Source organism: Aegilops tauschii, chromosome 5 (assembly GCF_002575655.3).
Source record: "Aegilops tauschii subsp. strangulata cultivar AL8/78 chromosome 5, Aet v6.0, whole genome shotgun sequence".
NCBI classification, from domain to species: Eukaryota; Viridiplantae; Streptophyta; class Magnoliopsida; order Poales; family Poaceae; genus Aegilops; species Aegilops tauschii.
The window spans coordinates 495,665,334-495,675,419 of record NC_053039.3 but is presented as its reverse complement, the minus strand read 5'-3'; the positions used below and the strand labels follow the sequence as shown (position 1 = coordinate 495,675,419).

At 45.2% G+C, this 10,086-nt stretch overlaps 2 protein-coding genes, 1 non-coding gene and 1 pseudogene across 7 annotated transcripts; 1 reads left to right on the top strand and 3 right to left on the bottom strand.

Annotated features, from left to right (window-relative positions):
- The first annotated feature begins 950 nt into the window (after positions 1–950).
- On the top strand, positions 951–1,024 carry TRNAT-AGU (transfer RNA threonine (anticodon AGU)). The gene has a single exon. It is a non-coding gene; the product is annotated as a tRNA-Thr (tRNA).
- Positions 1,025–1,410: 386 nt separating this feature from the next.
- On the bottom strand, positions 1,411–4,232 carry LOC109766028 (pectin acetylesterase 9). 5 transcript variants are annotated; one of them, XR_012183184.1, is made up of 11 exons: positions 3,914–4,232; positions 3,584–3,796; positions 3,186–3,265; positions 3,002–3,088; positions 2,769–2,893; positions 2,615–2,675; positions 2,439–2,495; positions 2,253–2,330; positions 2,062–2,167; positions 1,760–1,955; positions 1,411–1,658 (listed from the first exon to the last, which is right to left on the bottom strand). XR_012183184.1 is itself a non-coding variant. In XM_073498240.1 (11 exons), the coding sequence occupies exons 1-11, from the start codon at positions 4,068–4,070 to the stop codon at positions 1,548–1,550; spliced, it is 1,221 nt and encodes a 406-aa protein (XP_073354341.1). In that variant the 5' UTR covers positions 4,071–4,232; the 3' UTR covers positions 1,411–1,547. The 5 variants fall into 5 exon arrangements, 3 of the variants coding, with proteins under 3 accessions (XP_073354341.1, XP_073354342.1, XP_045085145.1); XR_005758082.3 differs by having other exon boundaries at positions 1,760–1,958; positions 2,439–2,494; XM_073498240.1 differs by having other exon boundaries at positions 1,760–1,906; positions 2,063–2,167.
- Positions 4,233–6,028: 1,796 nt separating this feature from the next.
- On the bottom strand, positions 6,029–6,214 carry LOC120965508 (U2 spliceosomal RNA; annotated as a pseudogene).
- A 904-nt stretch (positions 6,215–7,118) lies between these two features.
- Positions 7,119–8,556, bottom strand: LOC109766035 (uncharacterized). Its single transcript, XM_073499372.1, has 2 exons — positions 8,245–8,556; positions 7,119–8,041 (listed from the first exon to the last, which is right to left on the bottom strand). The coding sequence occupies exons 1-2, from the start codon at positions 8,440–8,442 to the stop codon at positions 7,661–7,663; spliced, it is 579 nt and encodes a 192-aa protein (XP_073355473.1). The 5' UTR covers positions 8,443–8,556; the 3' UTR covers positions 7,119–7,660.
- Positions 8,557–10,086: the final 1,530 nt, after the last annotated feature.

Here is a 10,086-nt window from a genome sequence, read left to right as displayed (position 1 = left end):
CCGCTCCTCCTGCTCCTGTACGCCTCAGCCGCCGCCGCGACCGTCGTCGCGTGATTCCCGCGCCCGCCCTCTTCGCGCGACCACACCTCGAGCCGGGCGGTGAGCTTGAGGAGGGGAGACGACCTAGATGCCCGCCGCCGCGGCGTGGGCGAGCAGGGGGCGCTCTGCCTCCGCCACGGCCGCACCTCTAGTCCATGGGAGCGGACCAGAGTCACGCCGCGCTCCGGTCAGCATCGCCTGAACGAGCTCGAGGAGGGGAGACAACTACCGCGGCGGCACAGGCGAGCGGGCGGCGCTTGGCCTCCGCCACGACTGCACCTCTACCCCGGAGAGGATCACACAGATGTATGCGGCCTCGACCCCTCCCAACGCGGCGGCGCGGGGAGCTGGCGGCAGCTAGCGGCGATCCACAGAGACGCTGTGGAGAGGAACAGTGGATGAGGGAAAGAAAGGGATAAGGCTGAGGGGGGAGAAGGAGACGATGTCGTTTGGTCAATCGGTCGTTCGGGAGTTGAGAGGAAAATCCCGAACTACTTCTCAGCTGACTTGGCAGTGTCACCTGCTCTAAGATGTGTGCAAATCATCTGACGGCACTCGAGGCGTTCGGGACCAAACGCTAAAATCCTGACGTTCGGGAGTTATAGAATCCGTTTGTTTTTGGTGATTTATGACATATCCATTAGGAGCAGTAATGTTTGAGTTTATTTCAGATTTAGTCCCTTGGCCCTGAGTGGAACATCAATGGTGACCCCTACCTACAACTTCCGATGATGCTGTCTACCTCAAGCTCTTAGAATGTACTCCCTCCGTTTCTTTTTTATTTCGCATATTAGTTTTGACTTGAATCAAATTTTCTAAAGTCTGTAACATTCTCAATACCAAATTGGTATAATTAGATCTATCAGAAAAGTTACAGGTCGTGTAAGTAAATAATTAAATTTGTAGCAAAAGCTTCCATAGCTCAGTTGGTTAGAGCACCCGTTTAGTAAGCGGGAGGTCTTGAGCTCAACTCTCAATGAAAGCATCCTTTTTATTCTTATTTTTTTCCTTTTCTTCTCATGTATCAAAGGCAAAGGCAGGCGGTCTCCAACAGTTTTGGACTGTTAAAGTTTTGTTGAATAAATTAGGCTATAATAATTGGAGTTGTAATTAGCGGATAGCCCCTATATAGGTGGCCTTCTGCACATTTCCTGGCATTCTGATCTCTACCTTGTCTGATCAAACAACTTTTCCTTTTTTTAGGGGGGGACAACGCATGTTTTCATGGCATAATTCCATCGTCAACCATGTCTTGGAGCGCAAGCTCTACGGAGAAGCAATCCAAGAAGCCGAAGCTAGACAGTCTGCACCCATCACCGATGACGGGTTTTGACGCGTCAACGCTCACGTGTTCCGTAGTAGCATGCCTTCTTTGTGCATAAGACATTTGATCATATTATCTCATGAATTACAAGTGCACAAGTTTTAACAAGATGCATATCTATGAATTTTGTATAGAATTTCTAGCCACTCACGAATGCATAAACCCTAGAACTCAGTGGCCTAACCTAACTAAATGGTATAATGTTGTGGCAAGTCGAGTCACAAGGATAGGGGCAGTCGACTTCTTGGGCGGCACCCCTTTCAAAGAACCAATCACCAACAAGCTTCGCAATTGTCTGAAAAAAAAAAGATTTTAGTGCAAATGCTGCCCATTGGTAGAAGCCCACATACACAAGTACAGCTTATTCTTACAGGAGTAAATAATTATTAGTACTACCTTGTCATGTAGTCTTGGGGAATTTGGTGCAAACCATGTGTCCTGAGACTCGCTCTGGCAATGTGAAAAGCAAGAATTGATGAACATTCCCACCTTCGATTCACCTTCGAACGGTTTCAGAGCCATTAACATTGCGCTTCTCAGACCCGGAGACGATTTCAGAAATGTCCTCAAGGCAGCAACTTAAATCAAGGATCTTCTTTTAAGAGAGTATATATGTAAGGAAATAACTAAATCAAGAAGCTTGCGCCCGTTGGTTTAATGTACATTTCACAGATCCGTATAAAGCACAAAAGTGTAACCTTGGAGAGTTGCAATTTGGGATGAGCTGCATCCACTGAGCGCCGCCTTACAGCGACTCCATTGACCTCTAGGATCAGACGAAGGAGGCACAAAATTTTGAAAAAACTGTCCAAAAAATGTTAAGCATGTGCAGTTACTAGTGATCGGATGCTGAAAAAAATATATAAGGTAGTACCATGTCTTGTTTTACCTGATATACGCCGTAAGCTGAATTCAAGATGAAATAGGGGGCTCTAATGCTCCGAAGCACATATTGCGGGAAAAAGCACTGCACACAAAGGGTGGGAAGTTATGCATGGTTTAACACAAGCACGGTGTAAAAATGCGGTTTGGTTCTACTAGCAAGGAAGAGTATAGGAATCCAAAGAGTCCTCACCTGATAAGATTTTACTGTTGAATCCGAACAGTTTTTGTTCAAATTCTTCTGAACCCCTAGATGAAATTTGAAAAATTGCAAGAAGTATTTCAAAACAGGAAGGTCCAAGGCATCGTAGAGATATTCCAAATTTACTGTGGGAAGACCGGAAGAGGGATTTTGCTAGTGAAAAGGACCTGGAAATCGACTACCCCGTTAAAGAAAGACCTGACGGTGCCGTGGCCGGAAATATCGTCCCTGCAAAATGACGCCAAGCCCTTTCAACACATTTGACAAAAAGAGTTGACATTACAGAAGTATTTTTTTTTCTTGCTATTTGCTCCAACTTACACATCAAGGAAAAACCCTGCGTCGCTCATGCATTTCACCGTGGCAACACCTCGGAGACGCTTCTCGAAGTCGTCGCAGTGGAAGAACGTAGCTAGACCTCCTGCTGAGCAGCCTGAGAGCAGCACCTGAAGGATTCAGAACATGCTCAAAACCATGGCCGACTTAATTGTTGTCTAGCTAAAACAAATATGCAGAAGGTATATATAGGTTGTCACTGATGAGATCTGATGAACCTTTTCGGCTTTCGCAAGACCTTTCAGGAACAAATCGGTGATGATTGCATCCCATATCCTCTGGCCTCTCATGTACATGACTAAAGACTGCATAGGTAGAGGCATACACCAAGCACTGAGCAGCAAACTTATGTTGAATGCATGCTGGCATGCAGCAACGAGAAAACAGTGGAAGCATACTTACACCATTTTTGAACTCTGAATCGCCCGCAAAGGAGCCGCCGTCGCAGTATCGCATTTTCACTCGATTCCAGTTGTAAAAATCTGCTCGAATTGTTGGCAAATGCCGTGTCAAGAATTTCCAAATAATGAAGAGGATTTAAAAACTTTTATTTTTTGGAGCAATTTTTTTGCAAGTGGCCTGAAAACCCGATGCAGATGTGGGCTAACAATTGATCCTTGCAGGACCATTAGCTTGAATTCACCATGGACCTAGCTAGCTAGCTTGGTTGTTGGTAGTGCTACCTACCGGATTGTTGTGACTGTTTGGTGCAAGCACGAAACTGAAGAATTCTGAAGTGTGTGTTCGTTTTCTTTGTTGCTGACTGAAAGACAATTCAGGGATTGAGCTGAGGTACCTACCTGGGTTCATGGCGGGATCGTTGCTGAGCAATCCGGAGAACGTCTCGAGCTTGTTCATGAGGCTGCTGGAACCTAGGGACGTGCGGGCTCTCCCGGCGCACGACCGCGCGTCGTTGCACCAACCGCCGCCCTCGAACTGGAGCAGCCAGCCGCGAGCGCCGGCGCCGGAGCCCTGGTGGAGGTGGTACGCCGGCGGGCACCTGTCGAGGCACACTGCAGTGGAACACAGACGCCACGCCACCATTGGTACTCCATAACGCAAATGCACATCATAGACAATATGCCGCCGGCGGGAGAGAAGAGGATATGTTCAAGGGGACGTGGACTTGCCTGCTCCCGTCGACGCGGCGCCCGGGACGAGAGCCATTTCCACCATCAGCTTCTCCTCGACTACCACGGCCGCCGCAGAGGCGGCAGCAGCGACGACGACGACGAGCACACCCGTGGCGACGGCTGCAGCCCAGGTCCGGACCCGCCGCCGGGCCATGGCGATCAACGGCGGCACGCAAGAAGCCAAGAACTGACGGCTGTCTCGTGTGTGTGCGCGCGCATGTATGTACAGGCAAAACTTTCAAGTTGGAAAGCTAAATGACAAGGGCAAGAGAGAATGCACCGGAGCCAGATGTCGACGATGGAAACTTGTGCGGGTAACAGCGTCTCGTCGGCGTCTGCTCCTTCGTTGGCTGGGGGCGGATAATGATGTACAGATCATGGTTTCTTTTGCGGCCACAGATCCACTCGTGGCGTTGTGCGGTTTCAACTTTTAAGTTTTGCTTCTTGTTGCTCTACATGTTGGTTGATTTTTTGATTCACTTAATGTTGCAACTTGATGTTCGCATCATTGTATAGCCCTCACGCGCTGTCGCGGTGTATCAAAGGACGGAGGGCAAGCCCTTCACGTTGACACATTGTTGGGTGAAGCTCAAAGGCGGGCCCATCTGGGTGAACAACATGTGACGATGAAAAATTTCAAGTTCGAGGAGAGAAGTATGAGATGAAGGCCGCTTACGAGAGGTATGGTTTATATTTGGGATTGATGAATTTTAAAAACTTGTTAAACATCCGGCATTTTTATTAGTATTTAAATGCATAGTTGAATTGGTATCGATCGATGATTCGAAGTGAGGCCGCATGGTAGACATTTGGTTTAGTGTTATTCTTCTTTCTTTTTGAAAATGGACAAACATTTGGAGCACCGGGTCGGATGGCCACCCCCTATCTGCTGTCCATGGATACGTCCGAACGTTGGACTTTTGATGTGTCCATTTTGATGCACAGTGTTGGAGATGCTCTTACTACATAATTACCCGCGTGTTATAAACGGGCACACGTACATTAATTTTGCAATTTAGATTTGCTGGATAAATAAGTTTTGCTAAATGCAACTACAGTGGAGATAACATATATGATGATATGGTTGTCAGGGCATCTCCGACGCAGACCCTCAAATCGACCGTACATGCTCTTTGCGATAGTTTAGACGGTTGTTCAGACAGTTTTTTGCCATCCCATGCTATCCCTCAAACGTCCACGGAGATGTCCTTTTTGGTTGTGAGTTTCTGTTATGGCTCAGAAGCTTGAATGGCCCACCAATGGCTTCAGTGGGTACTGATGGTTCTTTCTTCAGAGCACTTGCTCTATTCTCCAACTCTAGAAGACTGGCCAGGGAAAAGGATGTACATGGGGAATACATAACAAACATAGTCAGGAAAACAAGGAGATGATAGCATCCTCTGACGCTGATCATACAACGTTGTACGATCTTATTAATGGCTTTGATCCTAAGCAAGCACGTGTAAAACGTATAACTACGCATAATACAAGATCTACGTGCAATGCAAATGATACAGGTCTATGTTCTTCAACATTACTGGCACATTAGTTCTGTACTCATTCACCTACAAAAAGGAAAACAAGTTTATGTGAAGTTGGGCAGGTACAGGCACTACTCAGTCGTGGCTCAGCTCAACACATCACATGTATAATGGAAGCGCTTGAAAAAACAAATGCTGAGATTCTTTTACTTATTTGTGTAGGTGGCAATTAACCAGTAAAAAAGGATGAGAGTTAATACATCAATGATCTTAATCTTAGCTTTGCTCCATCATAAGCTGCAACAAGTTCAGAATGGCGGTGTTCTAATTTTCCCCATCATCAGCTGAAACAAGTTCCAAATAAACAGAGTAGGCCAGTTTGACAGACAGCAAGAAAATCAACAACCTGTCAATAGAAGCGGTACAGACATAAAAGCAAACACAAACACCTCAGCATGGTAACCTGAACTTACCTTCAGTGTGAGTGGCACTTCTTGTCCTTGCTCAATCAAGTTCGAAATGTGAAGCGGTACAGACTGTTCAAAGCAAGTTTGACTAAAAGGATGCTACAGTTTGTTCAAGAAAATTTCATTGAACTTTCAAGGAGCATAAATGTTTGAACTTGGATTTGGTTGGGTGCGCCTGCATGGGCTGTAGTGCAACGCCCAGGCGACACCTGAGAGCCCCAATGGTGGTGAACCCTCCCCCATAAAAAATAAATTTAATATCGTTATGGGCACATGGCCCACATATCAGATATTAAACTGATAAGAACAGATACTACACTTGATCTTAGCCAAAAGGCCGAGAAAGGTATAAGTTTCAGAGTTGCCCTCCCCCTTGTTTTATAGCTACCTCGGCTGCGCATCCCGCCTCCGCAAGCGAGGTGGTACTAAAGGGAACTAAACGAAAGAGCAGGGAGCCTCTGCTTTTTTTTTTTGAGTAACACAGGGAGCCTCTGCTGCGCTGTTGCGACCAGTCAGGCCAGGCTATCGCCCGTTGGGCTTCAATAGGCCCGACAAAAATACCATGGCCCAGTATTACGGCTTCCATTTTCTCCCTTTCGTTCCGCTCGCTGTCTGTGACATGTAGGGACGAGCCGAGCTTGAAGCCACCGCACAATACGGGGCCGTCGCATTCTCGTCCGTTCCTCCTCCCTGCTCTCCCAACTGCAACTCCGCGTGGTCGTAGCGATCGGCCGAGGTTGGCCATGGAGGATCAGGCGTTCGCGCTGGTGCGGCGGGCGGTGCAGGAGGACGACGGCCGGCGACTAAGCGGCCGCGCTCCAGCACTACGTGAGTCTAGGACAAGATACAAGAAACTTGAAGGAATGGAAAACGTACGAATGTCAGCTGTGATGACAACTGGTACAGTTACCATGTTTAGCTTTTTTTTCTGAAGGCGATACAAGGTTGGTATAAACAGCACCAGGACAAAATACATTTTTTTGGAAAAGGAGGCGAGCCCCCGGCCTCTGCATCTGAACGATGCATGCAGTCATATTATTAAGAGTCTCAAAACAAACAGTATTCAAAGTAGACCAGGACAAAATACAAGAAACTAGGAACAAATAGATTGTGTTCGAGTAAAATACATGGCATGTGAGCTGTTCAACTAAAAGCGACTTTTCAGTAGAAAGTGGAAACTTCACAAGGTTCAGTTCAGTAAGGCAAAATAATCTTCAATCCACATTTTACTCTTTCATAGTAGTATCTCACAGTTCTAAATCCTTAAGTTGGTATGTGGCAAGAATGAAGTACGAGAGGTGATTGGATACATAAAAGCATCGAAATCAACTTGACTTGCTCGTTTTATCAGTTGCTGCAGCCATATTCTGAAGATAATCTGTAGTTCTGGACAAATGTCAGGGCAATGTGTGAATCCAAAATATAGCGGAGTCCATTTATAATAATGAAACAAGCTTTCTTCTCGCTTTATAAATAATAAATCAACCACCACGTTGATACAACAAGGTTAAAGCGCTGCCAGAACCTATTATTAGAAGTATCATTGAGTTATAAGAAAGTCCAGCATGATGTTGTCTCTAAGGAGACACCTTACAGGGCACAAATTATCAAGAGAGATAAAAATAGCAGAGGATTGGCTTGCATCGTGCATACATTTATTAATAATTCGTTCAACACGAATTAACAAGCCATCTACAACTACAGTGAGCACTCATATTTTTTTTTTCGTCAGCTTCTTAAATATGGAAAACAATTTGCCTCTGAATATAACAAGCCATCAGAAAGCAGGTATCTATCTACAGCTTCTTACGATCATCAAAAATTACTTGGCCTGAGAACATCACACCATCTGTAATTCGCCTGACCACCCTTTCCTGCTCATCCTTGCTCTCTGGGAAAAGACGCTCTGCAGAAGAACAAGGCGGCGGCTGCCCAAGGTCATCACATGCCTCACATGACTCATCTCTCAAAATTATTTTCTGCAAATTGGGTGCTCGCTCCAGCATAGCCCTTGTGAATGCCAGCTGCTGCTTTAGCGGCTTAAAACAAATAATTTGGAGCTCTCTCAGTAGAAGGTTCTTGGAGCCGCGGCAGTCCATCTCCCACTGAGGGCTCCTTCTTTCAGGGAAGCGCTGCAGTCTGACCTGGCCACCAATATCGCATAAATGGTCATATACCTGCATTTGCATTAGGAATAGTTATATAGATATAGGCTTGTAGTTTAAATTTTCAGGTTCAGCAGCAGTTCAATGTACAGAATGAAAAAAAAAAACAGCATAACATACAGTTTGAATATGAGATTATGAAGATCATAAAAGTATTTTAAATTGGGAAAAACATACTCATTACTGAAGCTGGCAAAGCGTTCTTAGTCAGAAACGACACAACTCACCTGAATTTGTAATATTTCAACAGAGGGGGCTGCCTCAAGAAGGGCTGTCGTCCATATAAGGTCGAATTCAATAAAGATACCAAGTATGGACAGCATCCTTAGCTTGCTGAATGCAGAGCTGAGTTGCTTCATTTCAGGTTGCATCCAAAGCTGGCCAAAGATAAATAAATTTGGATTAAATTTCATAGGATGCGCAAACGCAAATCTACATAGTTAAAAAATATGTCACAGAAGTACAAAATCACTGACATATTGGCAAAATGTACTTGGTGAGAGAGCTCCATTCTAAGAAATGATTGAATCAATTGGGACACATTCTTTTTTGAAAAAGTCACACTTCGATTGTGAATGTACCAAAATAAAATACAATAGTTGTCCGAGAGCAGGGTTTCGTTAAAATGTAGCTTTCTACGCATTTGCCAACCTATGCGTAGTTGTCCAAAAGCTTATACCAAAGGTTTTGTTTTCATAATAGTTTCTACCCGATAGGTTTGTAGTTCCACGAAATTTACTCGTACAGAAAACTCAAACACACACACACACACATGCAGAATGGGAATTACCAAACACAGCCATGTCATTACCTATACAGAGAAACAGATCTACGATGTCACTAGGATAACTGTGAAAACATGGCGAATAGAAAACTTCAACTAGTACTTACATTTTCTCCCATAAAATCCAGTGTTAGAGTATGTATGCCCGTGGTGCCACGTAGAAGTTCACTTAACTTGATCACATTCTGACCAAGTTCGGGCCCATTTGCAAGGTGTAATTCTCCAAGAGAGGGAACAGAACCAAAAGACAATGGTGCATCTTCAGATTCCCAAGTATCCCAATGAAGCTTCTCCAGTTTCGGAAGGCAGACCAGCTCAAGCCTCCCAAAGCAACACGTGTCGAGGTCCAGAACACGGAGTTTTGAGTTTGGTGCATCTATCTTCGACAGAAAGCCACGCCCAGCGTCACAATGAAAGAGTCTTAGATACATCAATTGTGTGCAACGGTCAAACAGGAGATGGTGCATGTCCAACTTGTAAAAGCACACATTGTGGAGAGAAAGCCTTGTGAGGCAATGGAACACACTAGGGTAGGCATTGAAGAAACGATCCGTGTCGTCAGCAAGCCGTAGCATATGAGGATCATTACAGTCGCGCGGTTCCGTCTCATTGAAGATCGTAAGATCCAAATCTTTCAGCAAGCCACTGTCGATAGCATCGCACACTAGTGGGCCAATGTCGCTTGAGAACGCACTGATCGAGCAGAGCTTAAGCCGCAGGTTTGCGACGGTAGACTCTCTTCGAGGTTTACCAAAGAAGCTCCTGGCTGCATTGGTAAGGGACACCATCGCGTCATGCATGTCATTTGCCTCAATTGGATCTGGGTGTGGAATAGATAGGAAATCCTTGACATCAATGTTGAGCTCAGGCAGCAACCAAGGCAGATTTCTCCAACGTGTAGAGAGTACACTTGTCCTTGCAGCTGTAATTAGGCCAGATCTCATCAAGATAGACAGCAAAATATCATCAGTCAGTGCACTGAGTCTGTCTTCCTCCTCTGATTGCTGCATAAATAAAACAGGTTTTATTTAGTACTGAGTAAATAAATTCAAAAGTGCCGGACATAGAGGAGTTACAAACATATACTGTATATACTAGTCAGGTACACGCGCATTACACGTAGGAGCTTATAGATAACCAAAGAATGAATGATTATCGACATACCACGTTATATAACAACTAACATGTAAATTTGAACTTACTTGGCAAGGCGAATCATTATTATGTAGCTCCATGACGAACCCAATGGGTCTTCTGCACTTCGAATCTCACT

Excerpts from the sequence above, each read along its gene's own strand:
- LOC109766028 (XM_073498240.1), bottom strand. The coding sequence starts at position 4,070 with ATGGCCCGGCGGCGGGTCCGGACCTGGGCTGCAGCCGTCGCCACGGGT. Across the intron at positions 3,266-3,583 it reads CGATCCCGCCATGAACCCAG|ATTTTTACAACTGGAATCGA; the intron begins GTAGGTACCTCA and ends CAATTCGAGCAG. Across the intron at positions 1,907-2,062 it reads CCCAAATTGCAACTCTCCAA|GGTCTGAGAAGCGCAATGTT; the intron begins GGTTACACTTTT and ends AAATCGTCTCCG.
- LOC109766035 (XM_073499372.1), bottom strand. The coding sequence starts at position 8,442 with ATGAAATTTAATCCAAATTTATTTATCTTTGGCCAGCTTTGGATGCAA. Across the intron at positions 8,042-8,244 it reads AAATTCAGGTGAGTTGTGTC|GTATATGACCATTTATGCGA; the intron begins GTTTCTGACTAA and ends ATGCAAATGCAG.